At 43.5% G+C, this 21420-nt stretch overlaps 4 protein-coding genes across 7 annotated transcripts in view; 2 read left to right on the top strand and 2 right to left on the bottom strand.

Annotated features, from left to right (window-relative positions):
• Nucleotides 1–2769: 2769 nt before the first annotated feature.
• Nucleotides 2770–10226, top strand: smyd1b (SET and MYND domain containing 1b). Of its 2 annotated transcripts, XM_030358066.1 has the most exons (10): nt 2770–3096; nt 3605–3781; nt 4112–4325; nt 4708–4838; nt 5021–5059; nt 6095–6290; nt 9084–9176; nt 9284–9447; nt 9618–9786; nt 9968–10226. In XM_030358066.1, the coding sequence occupies exons 1-10, from the start codon at nt 2975–2977 to the stop codon at nt 10130–10132; spliced, it is 1470 nt and encodes a 489-aa protein (XP_030213926.1). In that variant the 5' UTR covers nt 2770–2974; the 3' UTR covers nt 10133–10226. The 2 variants fall into 2 exon arrangements, with proteins under 2 accessions (XP_030213926.1, XP_030213927.1); XM_030358067.1 differs by lacking the exon at nt 5021–5059 and having other exon boundaries at nt 2771–3096.
• Nucleotides 10224–11366, bottom strand: LOC115545176 (fatty acid-binding protein, liver-type). Its single transcript, XM_030358070.1, has 4 exons — nt 11101–11366; nt 10632–10804; nt 10402–10494; nt 10224–10310 (listed from the first exon to the last, which is right to left on the bottom strand). The coding sequence occupies exons 1-4, from the start codon at nt 11165–11167 to the stop codon at nt 10260–10262; spliced, it is 384 nt and encodes a 127-aa protein (XP_030213930.1). The 5' UTR covers nt 11168–11366; the 3' UTR covers nt 10224–10259.
• A 2401-nt stretch (nt 11367–13767) lies between these two features.
• On the bottom strand, nt 13768–15402 carry LOC115545175 (isotocin-neurophysin IT 1). Its single transcript, XM_030358068.1, has 4 exons — nt 15253–15402; nt 15018–15139; nt 14470–14674; nt 13768–14108 (listed from the first exon to the last, which is right to left on the bottom strand). The coding sequence occupies exons 2-4, from the start codon at nt 15135–15137 to the stop codon at nt 13963–13965; spliced, it is 471 nt and encodes a 156-aa protein (XP_030213928.1). The 5' UTR covers nt 15138–15139; nt 15253–15402; the 3' UTR covers nt 13768–13962.
• Nucleotides 15403–17582: 2180 nt separating this feature from the next.
• The window catches only part of znf366 (zinc finger protein 366), a 6863-nt gene continuing 3025 nt past the window's right edge, over nt 17583–21420 (top strand). The window contains exons 1-5 of one of the 3 annotated variants that reach the window (XM_030358063.1): nt 17583–17826; nt 19471–20403; nt 20559–20726; nt 20892–21042; nt 21379–21420. The exon at nt 21379–21420 is cut by the window's right edge and continues 150 nt beyond it. In XM_030358063.1, the coding sequence (XP_030213923.1) occupies nt 19538–20403; nt 20559–20726; nt 20892–21042; nt 21379–21420 (1227 nt within the window). In that variant the 5' untranslated portion in view covers nt 17583–17826; nt 19471–19537. The other 2 variants (XM_030358062.1, XM_030358061.1) reach the window with 2 other exon arrangements.

Raw genomic sequence — 21420 nt, 5'->3', positions numbered from 1 at the left:
TTCAATTCTGATCTGAGAAATGTACCAAAGCGCCTGAGAAAAGCTGTAATACATCTGGTAGGTTGAAGGACCACAACAATCCACGTCAATTATAGGGTCTTTAACTTCATATGTATACAGTATAAGACATTTTGTTCTAGTGGGTATATCTTGTTCTACTGTTACATTTGTAAAATAAGCCAAATAATGTCAACCAACAAGAAAGTGTAAATTGAATATTGAAACCATGATCAGCCTGCACTGAAGGAGTAGGCCTACTATTTTAGCATAAGAAATGGTAGTTAGGCTTAGGCCCCTACCTACAATTGTTTTATATTTTCTGTCTTTGTTCCACAAGAGGGCAGCCCCTTACAACGTTAGGCCTACAGATGTTGTCGCCCACTAAGAAAGATTATCGTGACCAAAGAATGTATGTCTGTTGCACAGTATTTTGCTTAGATCTTCAATCTTAGCTTTTAACCTATTGATTACTCATTCATTTCTATTTTCATCCTAATTAATCAAATGAGAAGCAGGCAGCCACACATTCAGAATGTATTTAGCCTATATGCAACCATATATACGTTTAGCGCCCTCTGTTGCTTCATTTAGGTAATGTTTGATGGAAGGACGGCAACTGTCAGCTGCCTAACGTGTGGCACTACATTGATTGATGATCTGGAAGTTGGTGCATACAGTTGGTGCTCTTTCGTTGACCACTTCAAGGTGTGAAGGAATGGTTGATTATTTACATGCAAAGCCAGACTAAATTCTCCAGAGTAAAATCACATTTCCGAACATCAGATAGGCCTATTAATGTTAGAGAATATGAGGCCTATTAAGTGTTAATAAGAGAACAAATGCATTTGCTCTGAGATCTTGCTCAACTAAACATTTTCACAACAGTTGCAATGTGTCATTCAGTCCGATAAGAAAACTATCTTGTTCAAAATGTACTGTCAGTAGTGGATCGCAAGTTTCAGTGGTAGACCTATGTATACGTGGAGGGAACATGTAGGTCGAATTCTCGCCTCTTGTGAAGTGAATTATGATACATGCGTCAGAAACGATAGGCCGGGCTTTCTGCATCATCACAGGAGCCTCAAAGGGCCAGGAATGAAAAACCTGCGCAACAAGTCAATCAATATCAATATTGATATCTTCTGTCGATACAGGATATTGATGTTGCTGTCATAGATGGTACTGAAAAAGATGACTGATTAGTTGTTTCTGTAGAGGGCTGGAACGAGAAAGAAAGAATAAAATAAACAAGTGAGACTGAAAGAAAGATAAGCCCCTAGTAAGAAAGATTATTATTTGATTATTAATAATAATCAAATAATGACGGAATGAAAGAGTGAAAAAGAAAGAGTGTCAAAATGAATGAATGACAGAATGAAATAATGAAAGAATGACAGAATAACAGAGTAACAATAAAATAATGAACAAAGAAAAAATGACAATGAATGAAACAATGAAAAAATGGAAGGGTTCCACAATGAAAGAACAAAATAAAGAATGAATATGAATGAAAGAATCACCCCTCCGTGAGACCACCCGTTCCTTCGTAGATGGTCAGGCCGGCCCAGGGGGTTTTAGGTGCACTGCATAGCTGTAGACCTGGGCCGCTCTCGGGGCCTGAAGGAGACGATGAGCGTGGCCGAGCCAGAGGCGGGTCCGGACATGAACCATGTGCTGTGTCATTAATAACTAATTGTAGTAGGTAATTGTAGTAGGTAAAGGTGTTTGGATTTAGCTTCATGTCGGAACAGAGACAAAGAGAGAGAGAGAGAGAGAGAGAGAGAGAGAGAGAGAGAGAGGGAGAGAGCAACATGGATAGCCCACCTATATAAAAAAAAAGTAGGGAGTACGTTTCATGAAGAGAAATCACATTTTTGGATTTATAGCCAAACTGACATTAGATTTTGAACAGATGTGTGTGTTTTATTTCAGGATATTGAACATTTAAATTGTGCTAAATGTATTGTTATAATATGTCAACAACAATAAGTCTGACTCAACTCAAGTCTTTCTCTGTAAATTAATATAATTTAATGTTGCACTGGTTGTTGGTATTATTATGTACCACACACTTTAGCCTAAATTGGAAAAATAATTTACAGACATCATGTGCTAGTAAATAACATGCCTCTTTACACAGAGATTGATAGAGGTAGAGAGAGAGAGAGGTAGAGAGAGAGAGAGAGAGAGAGAGAGAGAGAGAGAGAGAGAGAGAGAGAGAGAGAGAGAGAGAGAGAGAGAGAGAGAGAGAGAGAGAGAGAGAGAGGTAGAGGTAGAGGTAGAGGTAGAGAGAGAGAGAGAGAGAGAGAGAGAGAGAGAGAGAGAGAGAGAGAGAGAGAGACTGCAAGTCAGAGAGGGAGGGAGAAAATTCGAGAGAGAGCTAATACGATAAAGAAAGTGCTAGAATAGAAGAGATTAGGTGGAGCTGCCTCTGCCAAACGTCAAGCAGCTGTCTAGCGTCACCATTGCTGACTGCTGACGGACAGGCCCAACTGAGGGACAGAAATAGACCCCCAATATCTGGCCCCAACCAACTCAAATGGGGAGGACAAAATGCCACATTTGCTTCTTTCATTAGAATTTTTTTATAATATCGCATGTATGGTCTTATCCCAGACACATGTTAGGGGGTTTGAAATGCACTTATTCATCTGTCAGCTATTCATGAAAGCCTCGGCCTGTGATTAAAATCTGCCAAATAAAATCTACCTATCCCCTCATGGTATAGTTCAAGAAGTGGACCCCTATTTTAGTAACTCAGGGCTGGAATGTCCAGCTGTTGTTCTTTGCACACAAACACACACACAGAGACACACCGGTGAGCGCTACGACGGGTCCCAGACTACTCCCTCAACTACCGACTTCACCCCCCCAACCCGTCGCCCCTGGCTCTCATCTCCGCTGTTGGCCAGACGGACCGCAGACCGCCGCACACCTCGGTCCTTTCAGCAGGACCACCAACACCACGGACATCATGGAGGCCGTCGCCATATTTGACGCACCAGGAAAAGGCCGGGGACTCAAGGCCACCAAGGAGATGTGGGCCGGCGACGTGGTGTTCTCAGAGGCCGGCCTCGCTGCCGTTGTATTCGACAGGTAGGCCCCCATGGAAGGGAGAATGCATGGGGGCCCATGTGTGTGTGTGTGAGTGTGTGTCGGGGGGTGTGTTAATTTGCAGCTATACTAGTGATATTAGGAAAGCAGAAGCATCTGAAATGTCCCTTGAATGGGTGTTTAACCATAACTAGCACCCATCACTACTATGAAAGTAAGTAATCTAGAAATGTTTGTGAGTTTGACCTTTCCAACTTTCCTAAGGTTTACTTTAATTAACTCTATTATATGTCCTGTGACGTTGAAAGCACAAGGCATACTTCATACAATGGTGTTGATCTTTCCAAACACAATCTGGGGAAGTTATTAAGCCATGCCTGTTCATCGGCAAGGGCCATTATTAGCGGTGTTAATGTGCGAGCAATCAATTGGCCAATTAGCGGGCGTCCACCAAACTAATTGTGTAAACACCCCGATGCCCAGACTGTAGTAGCGCTGTCGTAACAACAAGGCTGAGCAGCATTGTGCTTGTCTCCATCTCGCTCTACAGTATGGCGGAACGCATATGTCACAGCTGTTTCCGCAGCCAGCCCAAGCTTCAGCGGTGTGGTCAGTGCAGATTTGCGCACTACTGCGACCGCACATGCCAGCGCGCCGGCTGGGCAGAACACAAGGACGAATGCGGTGCCATCAAGACCTACGGCAAAGCCCCAAATGAAAGCGTTCGGTGAGTAGGAGGAAAAGGTCAAAGGATCAATGGAACGCACCCATCCGTTCCCTTGACGTCATCGTTCTGTCAGCTGAATGCAACCCCCAATTGATGTTGGTATTTGGCAAAAATAAAAATCAAGCTTTTTATTGAGAAGTATATTTCAATTAGATCCTAGTTTGACACTGGTAGTCTGATTCAAAAACGGACTTCAAATGATCATCCATAATCAGACTCATCTCGAAGAGGAAATACTCCTCAGTGTCCAAAATGAAAGCAAGAGGGCAAGATGGGGATGAGGATGCGATAAATTCGTCATAAATGTTTGGTGGTTCATTTGGACCGCAGGTTGACCGCGCGGATCGTATGGCGCCTGGACAAGGAGGGGAGCCTGGTGACCGACACACAGCTGACCACCGTGGAAGACCTGGAGGACCACATCTTCGGCATGCCCGACGACGATCTCCAGGAGATCAAAGTGGACATCCACAACTTCCTGGACTACTGGCCGCGCAACAGCAAGCAGCACAGAGTCGACGACCTCTCACATATCTTTGGGGTGGTGCGTTCTCCATGGATACCTGCTCTCACAGTCTGCACTGCACTGGACTCATCCCTGTTATTGTCCTTTTAAAACTCTTGGTATTAGATCGTAGAGGCAGAATTGCAATCAATAATTGCTATTTCGGTGTTCCATTAAACAAATGTCAGACCCTCATTTACATTTATTCAGTTGCTGACAAATGATTAATATTATAAATTATTAAGCTCAATAGGAAACAAAACAAACGTATTGAAACAAAGAATACATCTTTCAATCAAATAATTCCTCAATAGAAAAAATATATATTAACTTTTGGTCTTAACACCTTTTCTCACACAAACATCCCATCGAATGGTACCATTATCTATCATATTATAAAGCCTTGTCCTTTATCCCCCAGGTCAACTGCAACGGCTTCACAGTGAGCGATCAGAAGGGGCTTCAGGCGGTTGGGGTGGGCCTGTTCCCCAACCTATGTCTGGTGAACCACGACTGCTGGCCCAACTGCACAGTGATTCTCAACCACGGCAAGTACGTAACGCATCTCAGTGGAGGACCCCGTCAAAGATCATGTGTCATGGGGAATCTGATGCTGTGAATGATGCCGTTTCTGGTATGATCGCTTTATATGTATGAGAGTGAGAGTGAGTTTAGGAGAGAGAGTATTGTCTGATTGGGTAACATGGGTAAAATGATTCCTGTTTGTTTTTCAGTCAATCGGCTGTGAATACTATGTTTCACTCTCAACCGAGGTGCGTCACCTCAACCCTTTTTGAGTATCATCTATTCAAGCACTGTGTAAAAGAATAAATAAACATATAATATTTATATGTTCATTTAAAATAAAACCTCACTCACTTTTCATTCACAACTATCGACCTATAATCGCATCTATACTCATTTCAATCCATCGATCATAGTTATTTTTGTCCCGGTTGAGAGCCCCTTTGGCATGCTGCTGAATGTTTTTAACCTTCATCAAGCTAATGTATCTCATTCCAAAGCTACTTTAGATAACATGGATGTACCTGCCTGGAACAATGTTCCATTAAACAGCGACCAAAGAGAGCAAAATGTGTTTGATGTTAACACACGTTTTCACTTTTCAAAAAGGTTTTTGTCTCACATTTAAACCAGACTGACAAAAAGTTTGTGAGCAGTACATGTTATGCTAACTCTAACCTCTGTGCTATAGAATAGTATTTTTTTTTATTTGCAAACATTTTCTTGCATTAATATATGGATGCGTTAAAGTCGCAATGTGTAAGATTGAGACCCTCCCACTAAATAGCCGGGACTTACCAATCAAAAAAAGTGTTCTGTCCTCTCTAATTGGCTTTGCAACTGTGTGACTTGAAATAGGGTAGGTAGGATAGCTGGATGGGGAGTGGTATGGGTTTGGGGAGTGCGGATAGCATAAAGGTCAAAAAAAAAAAGACCAATTTTTTTTTTGTAGAATGAATTATAGCTGTGATTTTATTGATAACATTATTGAAATCACTATCGATTAGCATCGACTATATGCCCAGTTTATTCTAAGCCACAAGGTAGTTGAAATGTTATAGTGCAACATTGATGTAGTTGGTAAGAAATTAAGTACATTATCATTTTACCTTCAAAGGACCATACATATCTAAAACTAATATGTTTTAAACTAGTACAATTATTTTCTGAACAGAAGCTATCAATAATTTGTTGAAGTTGTACGCAGGCCATCAAGCTCTTCAGTAGGACCATGCAACTCAGATTCTCATTCTTCTAAATCTTTCTTTGTGCTGTTCCCAAAGGATCGAGCTGCGTGCCTTGGGTAAGATCTCCGAGGGAGAGGAGCTGACGGTGTCCTACGTGGACTACCTGAACGTGTCAGAGGACAGACAGAAACTGCTGAAAGCGCAGTACTTCTTTGACTGCACATGTGACCACTGCAAGAACCACACCAAAGATGACGTGAAGATGGCGGGCAAGGAGGTGGATGGCGTCAAGGTAGCCAACAACCTCTACTTAAAATAAAGCATTTTAATCCAGGCCTACTTTAAAGAAATAGGAGATCATAAGGTGAAATGTAAAATATGCCAAGCGAAATCGAGCTACCAGAGTAGCTACTAGGCCTACAAGTACTAGGCGGCAACATATGCTCCGTCCTGAAACACAACGGTGAGTTCGGGAAAGCAGACCCGCAGCAACCAAGTGTGTCGGCTATTTTAACCGCCGCAAGACGCAGCCGTAATCCCGGCCGTGTAGAGAAGATCACAACGCGTAATCCATAGTCCATTTGCTGCCGTTTTATTTGCAGCTTTAAATTATTTGCAATGGTTAGGCTACTTGTTTCGTTTTAGTTTTTTTTAAACTGTTACAGGCCTTGGTTCGACGTGATTTAAATTGTGAGACGCATAGGCCTATTTATTTTTGTAAGGAAAATGTGTTTTGAACGTTTGCAAAAATGAATAATGAATACTCTGATAACGCTGACTGTTTTGATGGAGAATAAGCATTGCATGTTTGGTTGGTAATATTGCCGTTCATCATCAGGCCTATTCCTGCTGCAGATGCGTTGCATTCTAAAAATAGATTTGATTAAACGAGTACTCGATCTCGATTGATCCTCGAGGATTTCCTTCGATCACTCGAGTTTACTCGTGCCCATCCCTAGGCCATATACCCATCATATGCAATCATCTTAAACCTGCATTGACTAACTGCTGTGACGACGAGTAGGGGAAGCAACATTTTTGCAAAATCGTCCTGTGACGAGACGTTGAAAGTCTGCTTTCAGAGGCCAGACATTTCTGGACTTTTGGATGCAGCGACGCAGCGAATATCCTGCGCTTTCAGACAAGGCTGTGCGCTTTCTCATTCCATTTGCGACCAGGCTTCTCTTGGTCGCAAATAAGAGCGATGACTACTGTCATGTCATCGCTCTTAATTTATCCCCAAAAACGCAGCTGATCGGACACATCACACGATTCGGAGGCATGCATCACATTTAAGGATTTTAAAAACTGATTCTTATTATTTTTTTAAAAAAATGCATTCGGAAGAGAAGGGAGACTAGCGTTGCTCACGGGTTGGAATGAAAGGGAGAAAAGGGGACAGAGTTGCCTGCGGAAGCGATGTCTGAGATGCAGAGTCTGCTTCTCGCTACCAGTGTCAGTTTCGTACGGTGTGGAATGAGAGCTCGGGAAGGCACTATTGCGCAAGTACGACTGCGTGCTTGCGCAATAGCATACTGCCCGAGAATGCAGTATCGCTGTCAAATCTGTCCCTGGGAAAAGTAACGTTGCTTGCGCCGAATTGAAAAAGGAAACCGCTATAATGAAATGGCGGTAATATTTCCACATTAATTGATAAAATAACAGGGGATGGGAAGGGGGGATGGCTGTTTCAGAAGGGGTATGATTTTGATCATTTTAATTCCAAAGGGGGATGCCATCCCCCCTCAACTTGTGTGCTGGAAGCAGGTTGGATACTGAACCCAAGTCTGAGGCTAAAGCTAACCTCAATCGACCCAGACATCACACCCCTCCCACTAAGCATGATAGGCCTAATTTTCAATGTGTGCCTGAGTACATTCTCCTTCAAACCTAAACATAGTTTATATTCTGACCTTATGGCACTTACTGCAGTATTTTTTAATACTGAATACGTTGTTTTTCTATGATACACTTGTTCTTACTCATGATAGTTTGATTACAGTGTTATCGCAGTACACATGATTTCTCTCTTTGCTGCGCATGATTACTTATAACAGGATTGTTTGACTCCAGTATTTAAATATTCATGTTCAATTCTTTGAATGTTTTGATGCAGTACAATTTACCTCACATGATTGGTTGACTGCAGTTGTTAAAATTAATATTCAGTGCTCTGAATGCTTTAATACAGTATACTTGTTAATAACCTCACTAGATTGACTGGTATGTTATATGCCAGATGATATCCCCATTTGCTGGGTAGCCCTATTGAGGCAGTTGTTCAATTGTTAGTATTATCCCGTTGCAAGTGTTTAAATACAATACATGAGTTCCTAAGGGAAATTCAAATGATTTAGTACGCTTGTGCACACGCACACAGGCTCATGCATACATATTCATGCACACACGCTCGTTGCGTGCAAACCCTACCCCCCCCCTGATAGGCCTATATTCTGGTTGTCAAGACAAGCAAGCACGAGCTTCCACATAGATAAGAACTGGCCTAACATTGAGCTACATGTCCCTTTACATATTTTTGTATCAGTTGACCGTTATGATTGAGGTAAACATTAGTTTTATTAACCCATGGTTTAACTAAAAGTGCATGCATATTTTAGCCGTCATTGAATCAGAGAAAAGCTCCCTCCGCCATCAATAGCAAGCTAACAATGCGCTCTACATCCATGACTGCGATATGATCATTTGGCTACAGTTAGAGCCACGTGATCAGTAGTGTTAGTGTGTCACAATCGGACAGAGATGTCAGCCAAAAAGATAAGGGGATTTGGAGTCCATAAAGATTAGGAGAAAGGGTTGGGAATAAAGCCTTTCATGCAATACTGGGGCCGCTAGTAGGAGGGATGACCTATAGTTTGTCGACTTTGCTACAGTCACAACCTTAGCACTCAACAGAAGGTAAAGATTATCAGGGCTATGTTATCATGGTCCCTAGACTTTGGCTCAACAAACTATTGGTGCCTTTGAACATGTACTTTCAGAACATGCAACAACTTGTGTTGGAATTGTATAAGTACATGTGTTGCAAATATGTTCATGTTTGATAAATCCAAACTCTCTTTGTCAGGTACCTGAAGAGCAGGTGAAGGAAGCATCAGATTATTGCCGTGTGACTCTGGAGAAGATTAACAAGTCTCGTTTGAGTGGCGACTATCATGAGGTATTGTCCGTTATAGCCTCACTTGTCAAACAATGAAATTCATTACACAAAGGTCAAGTGTCTTTCAGAATATCCTCCATTCATTTGATCTTCCTTCTTGAACAAAGGTGGTCGTCATGTGCAGAGACTGCATGAAAAGAGCAGAACCAGTGCTGGCCGAAACACACATCTACCTTCTGAAGCTATGGAGCACACTGAGCGAGGTGCAGGCCTATCTGCAGTTTATTGATGATGCAGCAGACCTCTCCCGCAAAGTGGTTGAGGGCTACAAGTAAGTATCAGGGAATGTGCTCAAGCCCACTTCCCTAATCATTTGTGTGGCCTTTTATTCAAGCAATTTGTTCTAGTCCCATGCTACCAACCATAGAGCTATAGTTAAATTGTGTTCCAACTATTGAGATGTGCAGCTAAATTGCGGTTCTCTAAATCCAAACTTTACAGCAAAATCTACCACCCAAACAACGCTGCCCTGGGCTTGGCTACCATGAGATCTGGAGTCTCACACTGGCAGGCAGGGTTAATAGACGTTGGCCACGGGATGATCTGCAAGGCCTATGCAATTCTCATGGTCACTCATGGACCTACTCACCCCATCACTCAGGACCTAGAGGTAAGCCCGGCGGAGAAATGGTAGCCTTCTTGGATGGCAATCACTCGAGCATGAATGAAACTTATGCCGGTGAAACCTAAGTGTACATTTCTGGCTATTCAATATCATTTGTAATACACTCCCTCCTTACAATACCCTTCAACAACCTTGACTGAAAGCTTACCGCTGCCCGCTTCCACAGGCAATGCGCATGCAGACAGAGATGGAGTTCAGGATGTTCACGCAGAACGAGTACGTCTACCATAGCATGAGAGAAGCAGCATTGAAGAACCGACCCATGACCATGATGAACGAACCCGTTTCTGTACAGGACGGAATCAAGAACCTCTTCCACAGGAGGAAGTGAACATTGCAGTCCATACAAACCCCTTTTGTTGAACAAACGCTTGCTTTTGTAGCCCACACTATACCCAAATAGATAATAAAACTTCACCAAGTTCCGTTTGCTTATTTTTTTTTTATTAGGAAAGAAATTATACACGTTTGCTAATCCTCTTGTAAACAATGCCACCAAGAGTCATGGTCTGAAATGGAGAAGAAAATAAAAGTTAACACACTGTCTATGTGCACCATTAGTAGGCCTATGAGAAAATCAGGACCATTGTTCCTACTCACATTAACAATAGTGTTGGCATCAACCAATTCTGTGACAGACTCGATTCCCTTGAGGGAGACCTTCAGCTTGTTTCCTTCACGCTTGACCACAGCCTGAAAGAAAGGAAATTCAAGTTTGGTATTGCAGCAATACACATGACAAAGTAAAAAAAAAAAACCAAAAAAATATTTGGCCAATTGTGTACAAGCTAGACAGCAGATACTCTGGTAGGAAGCAGACAGTAGTCTACCTTAATCTTCTCGCCGGTGACGGTTTCAAGGTCAGCTTCCTGTCCGACGATGAAAGTGTTGACGAGGACCTTAGTGCCGGTGGTGACTGTCACTTTGAAATTGTCGCCATTTTCTTCAATTTCAGAAAGACTCTTGATGTCCTTGCCTTTCTGGATGAGCTCATCAGGGAGACCTAGTCACAAGAGACCACAACCAAATAAGGATAAACACCAAAACAAAGTGGTCACTAAAGGAGTACCTGTGACCTAGTGTAGCAACAAATAATAAGCAATAGCTATAGTTTCAAGGACAGTTCCTAGCACATCAAGACTATTCTCTATATGCAACAGAATAGTGTAACAAATCCTTACTTGACGGTTAATTTGAGCCGGTAAACATAAAAATACCATCACCTTACTGTAGGCGAAGAAGAGGGGTCACTCTGTACAGCATAATGACCATGAACAATCAACATGCCTCTCAACTTACCAATTGCCTTCATGAAAGACTCAAAGTTCTCCTGGGACTCAAGTTGGTATTTTCCAGTGAAAGACATGTTGATGGAAGACAAATAAGCCAAAGACACAGAGTGTCACCATCCCGTTTTATACTCTACTCAGCCCCCTGAAACAATGATTAACCACAGCTGTTTCAAATGAAGGTAATCCCAGCCCCCTTCCCCTGGTAGGCTCAAACTAGAGCTTCACAAGATAACAGGGACGAGTTAATGATGGTTTGGACAGTGGCTGTATCATATTTAGATTCAGAGTATGACTATATGAGAGATGAGGTCAACCTATATTTAGGAAGAAAAACTTCAGTGGAACAATAGTGGCTATCTCATAATGATGACAGCCACTATGAAAAAATACCAGTGGTCAGCACCTCAAGTTTAAGTGTGCTTCCTTATGAGGTAGGAATGATACCAATATGAAAATAAAAAAGACGCAATTTGTTTAATTGCATTGGCAGTTATAGTTACGATTCACTGGGTCACGGAACATTTTGGCATACTTTAAGCTGCTGATAAGACACAGAAACACTTATTGGCTTATTGTGTCCCCCCTATCTTCCCCCTTTCTTCTTCTTATCCTTCTGTCCTCCTCTCCTCCTCTATTCTGCTTTGCCCTTTGCCCTTTGGTTTCTTGTTTTTAATTACAACCTCTGTCCTCCTTTCCTTCTTTCTTTCCTGTTACAGAATATTTTGTCCCTTGCTGCCTTTCCTGCCCCTGTTATTATTTATTCTAATGTCAAAACTGATGGTCTGAGTCAATAAACTATTAGCTTTGTCTGTGACTTTCACAAACATTATCACACTATAAGCATATAGATAGGATGGTAATTTGCAGGTGATTCCTAGCCAAATTCACCTTATCCTACTTATCTGATACTTAAAATGTTTAATACTGCCAAACATTTCCACAACATCAAAGCTCAATGATAACATGTTTTGTATCAACAATCTCTAAAATCGTATATTCTGATGATTGAGTATATGTGAAAAATCTTACTGAAAAGCTCTTTGGCAGATTAAATTCCAGCAGGTTCGGAAAGAGGCAGACCAAACCCATTTCTAGTAACCCTAAAACAAACAGGAGAGCCCATGCAGTAACATTCATGTCAACATTTGTCAATATTTCCAAATGCTTGTAAAGGTCAACAGGATTTCACCGGGCCACTTCTCCAACATTGCCTCATCGTGGACTGTTCACTACATTCAGCCTGAACTGAAGCACTGGTCAACTATCAGAGGCGGCAATACAATGAAATGTGTCAGGATACAAAGTAGAAATCCATCCTCACTAAATGTATGAAAAATAGTCAAATTCTTTCTGTGAGCAAATGTATTCAAGTTAAATACATGGAATTTGTATTGTAAAATACATAAAGTAAGCTGCCGTTTACTCTTGTATCTCTGTCACTAAAGGAATCAAGCATAAGGTGTTGTACGTCTCAGCAGCAGGTGATGTTATCTATTCATCTTCATGGAAACATTTCTGCCTGAAAAGGCTGTCGGACAGAAATCGTTCTGCCTAGAGTGCTTCCTGCCTTACAACGTACCTAAAAAAGTAATTGTAGTTTGTTGTCTAAACCATACCAAATTAACCTGGGAACCAGACGAATCTGTGAGCTCATGTTTAATTGCTTTGTCATATCAGTCAGAGCCCCCTTCCGTTCAAGAAGATTGAACGTAGCAGACCTGGCCTGGCGAGGGCCAATCACAACCTTGTATCAACTATGAGGCGATTATGATAACTGTACAGAGGAACTGATGTGTCACCCCTTTCATTGCTCTGATTGGCTGTAGGTCCATCCAGCTTCTTCCAGATGCATTTTGATCTGTGCCCGTTGATCAAATGAAACAATTCATGAGAAGTTCAAGAATAATTTGTTTTTGTAAATTGGGCTTGCGATGTCAGGCTATAACCAAATGGTTTGGTTCTGTTGCCTAAATCTCATAAATTATCTATTTGTTTTAACTAAAATGCAAAATACAAATGACAAAACACCAACAAGTCATTAATACTCATATTTTCAATGCATTTCATTGAAATAATGCCCCCGGTCGATGACTCCATTCGAGGATAATCATTAGAAAGAGAGGGTCAAATAAAAGCCTGAAACCATAAAGTATCTGCCGGCGATGGATGTGATTGTGATTGTGGCAGGAATTGATTAAAAAAATGTTATCATGATGGGTCAAAGATCTGATCTGAGGCTCATTTCAGATGACTCCAACCAGTGATGTTGGAGGCCGTTCAAAGGTGACACCTGTCAATGATTGTAACGATTGTTGCATCAGGGATATTTCAAGTGGAGTTGAAGGGGTCCTTGAAGAAGATGCTAATTCCTTTCAGGCTTCAAAGAGGTAAAGAAACAGCAAATAGATATGGATAAGACAATGCACCATAGAGCTATACAACTAATAAAAAAAACAGGTATAATGACTATGAACTACAGAATCCATTGTCAATTGAAATTCATTTTATTGTTGACTATTTTTGGACTATATATATTAATTTTTTTACCCATGTATGTAACATCATGTAAGATGATGTAACAGTTTGCAAGGTTTACATCTTGTTTGTAAATATGTATCCCCACTGCAGAGCATTTAAGTCCCATGCAAATAAAGCAAAACAAAAAACACTGCCATTCATACTCTCTCTTAGTTTATTCGACCAGACATATTACCAGGACAATGCAGGTAATTTTCAGTAATTTCTTTAATCACTACTTCTATACATAGAAATATATAAACAAATGCACTCTGGACATACATACACAGGTTTCCACTCAGTGACATAGCCAGGTAACAGGGCCCTGATACCATGCAGCGTCAGAGGGAGCTCATTGGTGGATTCGATGGGGTAGGGCGTGGCCGGCCAAATGCATGAGCCTGAGGAAGATTTGATTGGAGTCGCTGCTCTCCAATAGTCCGGTTGGATCGTAGCCATCCTCTTCGGTGACACAGGATTGGTCAGTTGTGCAGCTCTCTGAAACGATTGGGGGAAACAGAGGGAGCGAGTGAGTTCATGTTGCATTGACGTTAGCATAAAAGCAGCAAACATATGTACTTAAATAGCCAAGCAACCATAACTTGGGTTATTTTGAGTGAATGAGAATCAATGAAGGTTTCTTTTTTCATCATGTTCTTAAGAGTGTTATGATTCCAGGACTTAGAGAGACAAAGCCTCATGGAGTAACCGGAGTCCATGTTCTAACGGTCAATGGAGGATTTCAGTAACACAAGCTTTCAGTGACTGACTCTGATTCACTCAACAGTGGCGTAAAGTACAATCCAGTCCTTCAGAGTTGAGGCGCCGGATCTCTTGAAACACAAACACATGAATGCACCTGCATCGCAGCAGAGGCCAGAGGCGGCGCAGTGTCCGCCCTCGGAGCCGCAGGGTTTCCCTCCCGCCTGGCAGGGGGTCAGCAGGTAGTTCTCCTCCGCACAGTGGAGCGTCTCCGGGGAGCCCAGGAGGCAGCCCAGGCCCTCACCGCAACAGATGCTGGGGCCGAAGCAGCGGCCCCTGTCCCCGGGGCCACAGGGCATGCACTGGGGACAGACACAGAGATGGGAGACTACATTGCTATCCTCCCGCAACACAATGGTCAGCGCTGCTGAGCTGTTGACCCTGACTCTGCTCTCTCTGGTTTCTGTTGGCGAATAATAACTTGACCGGTACTTTTTAAACCTGCACTACGTAACTTTTCTATTCAACTACTATATGGCATTAAAAAAATATCTGAACTAAAAAGTTTCTGAAGGATAAAACGGGCCGCCAGTGAAATCATCCAGGGTATTTATCTGTTTAAATCATTTTATTCTGCTAATGGGGAGAACATTTAAGTTAAACATAAACATATCTTCTGACCACAGTAAATCCAAGCCCACTCACCTTGCGTTGCGGGGCGTCCATCAGGGATCTCTTCCCTCCGATGGGGCAGTTGGAGATGTAGCATGCAGAGCACGCCGACAGCAGGAAAAGCAGGGACACTGAAACAGCTGCTCCGGTCATCTCTGTGAACGGACGTACAGAAGAGCACGGTACCAGAATGAGACCACAATATGTGATCCTGTACTTGGTCATACATATAATAGGCAACAATACAAATGAATAGAATTGTACTCACTTCTTAACGGACTAAGGTCGCACAGTCGATATTTAGAAATGTTACTTGGGTGAAGTTCCTCTTGGTGAAGATGCTTGTCCTGTTCTGGTGGCTGCCATCCCTTTATATACCGTTGCAGGTCTACGTCGGCGAGTGATGCCAGAACCTCAAAGCCACTTAGGGGATCCTTAATGAACCTTTTTTAAGTCACGTCCGGAGAAGGAGCCTCTGTATAGGGGCCAGACCAGGGCAGGTGAAGTGACCTGCCTCAGTGGCCTTTCCCATTAGAGATGATTAGGATAGGGCTGACCATCCGTGACCACGCAAGCTTTTAGACTGCACAAGGTCAGAGGGATCAAGAAGGAAATTCGAGATATGAAAAGGCTGTGACCAAAGGATGACAGCTGATGACATGATGCGGTGGCAGGTGCACAATGCGTGTGTTGCATTTTTAAGGAGTGCAACACAAGTATTTTCATCAGCTTTTGGGCCTTCTCATTGTTTTTGTTGTTAGAGGAGGACAGAAGAGACACTCCCACATGCATGCACACTCCCATACACATGCGCACACACACACACACACACACACACACACACACACACACACACACACACACACACACACACACACACACACACACACACACACACACACACACACATACACACACAAGCGCATACACACACACACACACACACACACGCATGGATTCTTCCAGCCATTTTCTCTCTTGATTAGAAAGTTTCTAATTCCCCATTAGAATTGATTCACACATCGCCCAAGGTTATGGGTTAATTGATCTAATATGCCAATTAATGCAGATTAATGATTAGCTTCAGTGAGGCTGAAGAGAGTGTTCACTGTCTCAATGGTGTGAGCTCAATTAGCAAGCGCCTTACTTTTACTCACCGTCATATCATCCTATTAGTGTATGAAGGAAACTAATCAAAACCTTCTTACTTTAATAAGTTCTGTTCCAAGGGGCAGGCGAAAAAAGTTCAGTTGAATGATGTTATCGCATTCAACAGACAGATAGACCATAACCTTTTATTTTAAGAGTTGTTTATAGGAAATGTTAGACACTGGTCAAACTTGTTTGCGTTATACGAGTGTAAGGGCTTTCTGCCCAACCCTAAGCCTAAACCTTATAGTTGTGTATCCTAAACCTAACAAAGTACTAGTGTTGCCTAAATCTAACCCTAACCCTACGTAGTTATTTTGCCTAAAGCCAACAAAGTCGTTGTGTAGTATAAACCCAACAAAGTAGTTGTGTTGTCTAAACCTTACCAAGTAGTTATGTTGCCTAAACCTAACCATTGTTGCCTTAACCTAACCAATTTTGTGTAGTATAAACCCAACAAAGTAGTTGTGTTGACTTAACCTAACCAAGTAGTTGTGTTGCCTAAGCCTAATCACATTGAAATTTACAACTTAAAATAATAAGTAATCTAAGTTTATAAATAATACGTGACTGAACCTGGTTGTCCTGGATGAAAGTCCTTTAACTGACCTATTTATCCACCACAACCTCCTCACACGCACTTTGTCGCTTTTTATATGGTGTCACCTGTCTTCCTTAAGACTTATCTGGCAGAAAGGTCTATCTGGCAGGAAGGGCTATCTGGCAAAAAGCCCCGAAGACAAACGTCCCCCCGCGGGTGTTTGGCACGGCCCTCATCAATGTAGAAACGGGGGTTGCCTGCCCCTTAGTGGCTTGAGTAGAGCACTTCATCTGTCAAACTTTCTCTTCAAACAAAGTACTTCCTAGATACTATGCACTCATTAAACATCAGTGCTCTGCCATGCGATCCCCACAATGTTATGCCACTCTAGAGGGACAGCAAGTAGGTTAGAATCAGCCTTTGATTGGACATGGTTCTTCATAAATAAACATCATTCCCCGCTAAACAGAATGAAGACCCCTTTGCATCCTCAAAATGTTGTCTTACTCTGAACAACTAGGTGTGTATCAATTCAACTTGGGTTCAGTAGAGGATTGTAGATTATTCAATGTCTATGCAGAGGCATTTGAACTGAAGTACGGCAATTGTCTGCGCTCATAATCTGGGATAATCCTCACTTATTGCCGGAGACAATTCATTTCAGCAATGTCAAATGAAAAATGAGATTTAGAATTTTGGCAATTGTGAACGTTGGTGTTTTGGAAAAAAAAAATCTTGCATGCCTGTCTGTCCCAAAAGCTATGGTAAATCCTTACTATAGAGAAATGGAGATGTCTATCTGGCGTTTCCTTATTTTTCTGCAGGAAGGCACTAGGCTTGTTGACTTCCTCTCCCCTCCCTTCCTTCCTTCTCTCCGAAGGTACTCATCTGAAAAATGAGAACAAAGTGATTGTTCCTGTTCTCTTTCTTAAGTCAGTGCAAACGCTGTCTGTGGACGGGCGTCTCAGTCAGAGCCGCACAAGGTGCAGAGCAACAGCACAGAGAGAGGGATAGAGGGAGATAGAGGAGATAGAGAGGGAGATAGAGAGAGGGACAGAGAGAGAACGCACAGAGAGACACCACAGCTGCTGCTTCTGCTGCTGCACCTCTGCCATTAGAGAGTCATCAGAACCATAGGAGTCTGCTGTGCTGGTAAGTTCCACACAACACACGCACACACAGACGCACACACACACACACACACACACACACACACACACACACACACACACCCAGGCAGGGCTTCATGGTGAGACGGTGGTGCATGGACAGCGCTTGACTTGGCATCAGGGCATAGGAGGGGCTACTGATGTGGATTGTTAGGAATGCAGGGAATAAGGCAGAGGAAGGGCTTGGGGGTCCCCGCACATGATAGATGGATGGTAAGTAATTATAATGGAAGAATAAACAGATGAAGCATTTATATTGAGGTTGATATACTTTTAATCTGAATGGAAGCATTTTGAAGAGTTGCACTGAAGTTATATTGTAAGGTTTTTTAATTAAACTGTAGTTTAAGTTGTCATGTTCATCATGGAAATTGTAATTTGGCTCAGACATGTCTCAAAATTACCGTCAGAGTGGCAAAAACCAAAACCTAATTTTCCGTTTAATTAATTTTGCTCATTAGAATTACTTTCCTTTTCATCATCTTCACGAAAGTCAACAGCATCATCTACAAGGATTGCATTCAGACTTTCAGTCATATCTCTAGCTCTATAGCTCTATCATAATCACAATTAAATAAAGGACAATGTCTACAATAATCTTCAGATTACTACAAACTGCACTGTCATTCAAAATGATGCTATAATACATTATAGGTCAAACATCATTCACTGTGTTTTCAGTTGAAATTCTGATAATGCATTAACCATTTCCGAGGTTAAACAAAAGATTCAGCCATCCCTGATCAGTGAAAAAGGTGATCAGAGCAGAGGGAGCGAGAGAGAGAGAGAGAGAGAGAGAGAGAGAGAGAGAGAGAGAGAGAGAGAGAGAGAGAGAGAGAAAGAGAGGGGGGAGAAAGAGAGAGAGAGAGATTGAGAGAGAGAAAGCGAGAGTGAGGGAGAGTGAGAAGGAGGGAGAGAGAGAGAGAGAGAGAGAGAGAGAGAGAGAGAGAGAGAGAGAGAGAGAGAGAGAGAGAGAGAGAGAGAGAGAAAGTGAGAGAGAGAGGGGGGGAGAAAGAGAGAGATTGAGAGAGAAAGCGAGAGTGAGAGAGACAGAGACAGAGAGAGAGAGAGAGAGAGAGAGAGAGAGGGAGAGGAGCAGAAGGTAAGTGAGAGGTGGAGGTGACCATCTCCACGCTTTAACTTCCTTATTTTGGAAGAGAAGATGGGAGAGAAGAGAAGCCAGTGAAAAAGTGGGAAGTGAAAGTAACTAGAGAGGGGTGTGCACGGACAAAGTGGTGGCAAACATTTTTGATAAATGGCTATTGCAATGCTGCCTGTCCTACCAAAGACAGATCATGGGTCAGGTATCATTGTATATTGAAAGCAGAACAACAAAGTGGTAAAGTACCCGCGAAAGAATGCTCTGTCCTCTTTTGAGAAGCATGTCAGGTAGAGAGCTCTGCCTCCTCTCAGTTCCCCTTACATTATGAGGCCCTATCAGATTCATTTCTCTTGCACTGTTGCACTGATGTCCCCGTTGATCTCTTAAATCTAGGAAGAGGATGGACAGTTCCTCCCCAGCAAGAAGTCCCCCTTTCAGAGATGACCTGCGGCCAGCGGCTCAGCGTGGTTTCTACTTAAGCCACTCTCCGCTCAACATTAAACCCACAAACCTCTCTTCTCCCAGATACCCTGACACATCCCCCAGCAGATACACCTTTAGCCGCGCTTTCAGCCCCCACAGGTTTGCCTCTATGTTTGGATCCCAAGACAATCATCACGATCAGAAGGAGGGATCGCAAAAACGCAAAAAAACACCTCTCAAAAAGGATGCAGGGGAAGGTGAATCCATTGAGAGAGAGGAAGAAGAAGAGACAGAGAGAGAGGGTGCTGAGGCTGGCAGCAGGAAGAGAATAGCCTTGCTACCCCATCGACCCCTTTCCCTTACTCCTCCATCCGTCGGCCAGGATGCCATCCCGGGCATGATCGACCTCAACCGACTGCAGCTCCAGAGTAGCCTGTCCAGGTGCGGCCCGCGCGGTCCGGCCCCACCTGTTCAGGTGAAGGAGGAGCCCCTGTCTTCTCCCCCTCCAATATGGCACCCGCCTCCGCTCTTCCTCCATCCCCCTTCCCCATACTTCCCCCCTTTCCACCCCAGCCTGCTGCCCTTTCCTTTCTTCCTGGCGGGGCCCATCATGCACCTCTCCCCGGGAACCATGTACCCCAAGCAGGCCCTCAAACCTGGTCGCCGAGGCCCAGACGGAGGCCCGCGTGGAGGGAGCACGACCAGCGCAGAGAAGCTGGGCTTCAACGTCCAAGTGGACGACAGCTACTACGTGGACGTGGGCGGGGACCAGAAGCGGTGGAAGTGCCGCATGTGCGAGAAGTCGTACACCTCCAAGTACAACCTGATCACGCACATACTGGGCCATAGTGGCATCAAGCCCCACGGCTGCCACCTGTGCGGGAAGCTGTTCAAGCAGCTGAGCCATCTGCACACCCACTTGCTCACGCACCAGGGCATGAGGCCCCACAAGTGTCAGGTGTGCCACAAGGCCTTCACGCAGACCAGCCACCTGAAGAGGCACATGATGCAGCACAGCGACGTGAAGCCCTACAGGTGAGAGGAATCGCCGCTGCGCCATCTGCTGAAGAAACCTCTTCCATCTTTTCCGTTATCCCTTCATCCGGATCACTCGTCCGGGGGTGATCTCCTCTCCCCCCCAACCCTCCCCCTGACTCCCTTCCTTCTCCCCCCTTCCCCTTCTCCTCTAGCTGTGGTGTGTGCGGCCGGGGCTTCGCCTACCCCAGTGAGCTCCGCTCACATGAGCTGAAGCACAAGAAGGGCCAGGAGAACGTGTGCGTGGAGTGCGGCTTGGACTTCCCCACGTTGGCCCAGTTAAAGAGACACCTGACCACCCATCGCGGACCCACCCTGTACAGGTGAACACCGGCCGTCCATGTACAGCCACAGGAACACCATGGGAGGGACCACAAATGCAGACAAAATGTGTTGTGACAGCGTGGGGGGGAGAAAAAGAGCATTTGGGTTGGATGTGTTACTTTTTCTCGGTAAATCAAATGAGATTGACACTGATCTATCCGCAGGTGTGGGGAATGCCAGAAAACCTTCCAGTACCCAAGCCAGCTTCAGAACCACATGATGAAACACAAAGACATCCGGCCGTACATCTGCAGCGAGTGTGGCATGGAGTTCATACAGTCCCACCACCTTAAACAACACACACTCACTCATAAGGTAGCTCTCCTCTCTTTGACACACACTGGGGACAGAATAACTATATTGTGTTGATAGACATATAAAGAACTGCATGAAAGTGAGACCACCTTTACCGGGTGTAAATAAAACGATACTAATCATTTGGCAACTTGATCGATTCTGGTTGATTTCCTTGCTATAGGGCATACATAACATTTTTCTGAAGGTTTCTATGAAACTTTGTTTTGTTTCTAGGAAACTTTGTTCATTCAATAAATCTCAATTGAATGGATGCTAAATAAGAACTCATGCCCTTTCTCACACATCCAAAAACCTTTCTCCTCCTCCCTTCTGTTGTTGTTCTTCTTCTACCAGGGGGTGAAGGAGCACAAGTGTCGGATCTGTGGTCGCGAGTTC

This window comes from Gadus morhua, chromosome 6, assembly GCF_902167405.1.
Source record: "Gadus morhua chromosome 6, gadMor3.0, whole genome shotgun sequence".
Classification (NCBI taxonomy): domain Eukaryota; kingdom Metazoa; phylum Chordata; class Actinopteri; order Gadiformes; family Gadidae; genus Gadus; species Gadus morhua.
Note: the sequence above shows the minus strand (reverse complement) of the source record. Positions and strands in the feature narration are given on the sequence as shown.

Bases quoted from the DNA above. Each gene is read 5' to 3' on its own strand.
- LOC115545175 (XM_030358068.1), bottom strand. From the start codon at position 15,137: ATGACCGGAGCAGCTGTTTCAGTGTCCCTGCTTTTCCTGCTGTCGGCG. The intron at 14,675-15,017 runs GTGAGTGGGCTT...GTCTGTCCCCAG, and splicing joins TGGACGCCCCGCAACGCAAG to TGCATGCCCTGTGGCCCCGG. The intron at 14,109-14,469 runs GTGCATTCATGT...CAATCGTTTCAG, and splicing joins TGGCCTCTGCTGCGATGCAG to AGAGCTGCACAACTGACCAA.
- smyd1b (XM_030358066.1), top strand. From the start codon at position 2,975: ATGGAGGCCGTCGCCATATTTGACGCACCAGGAAAAGGCCGGGGACTC. The intron at 3,097-3,604 runs GTAGGCCCCCAT...CTCGCTCTACAG, and splicing joins GCTGCCGTTGTATTCGACAG to TATGGCGGAACGCATATGTC. The intron at 6,291-9,083 runs GTAGCCAACAAC...TCTCTTTGTCAG, and splicing joins AGGAGGTGGATGGCGTCAAG to GTACCTGAAGAGCAGGTGAA.
- LOC115545176 (XM_030358070.1), bottom strand. From the start codon at position 11,167: ATGTCTTTCACTGGAAAATACCAACTTGAGTCCCAGGAGAACTTTGAG. The intron at 10,805-11,100 runs GTAAGTTGAGAG...TCTTGTGACTAG, and splicing joins GTCTTTCATGAAGGCAATTG to GTCTCCCTGATGAGCTCATC. The intron at 10,495-10,631 runs GTAGACTACTGT...CCTTTCTTTCAG, and splicing joins TCACCGGCGAGAAGATTAAG to GCTGTGGTCAAGCGTGAAGG.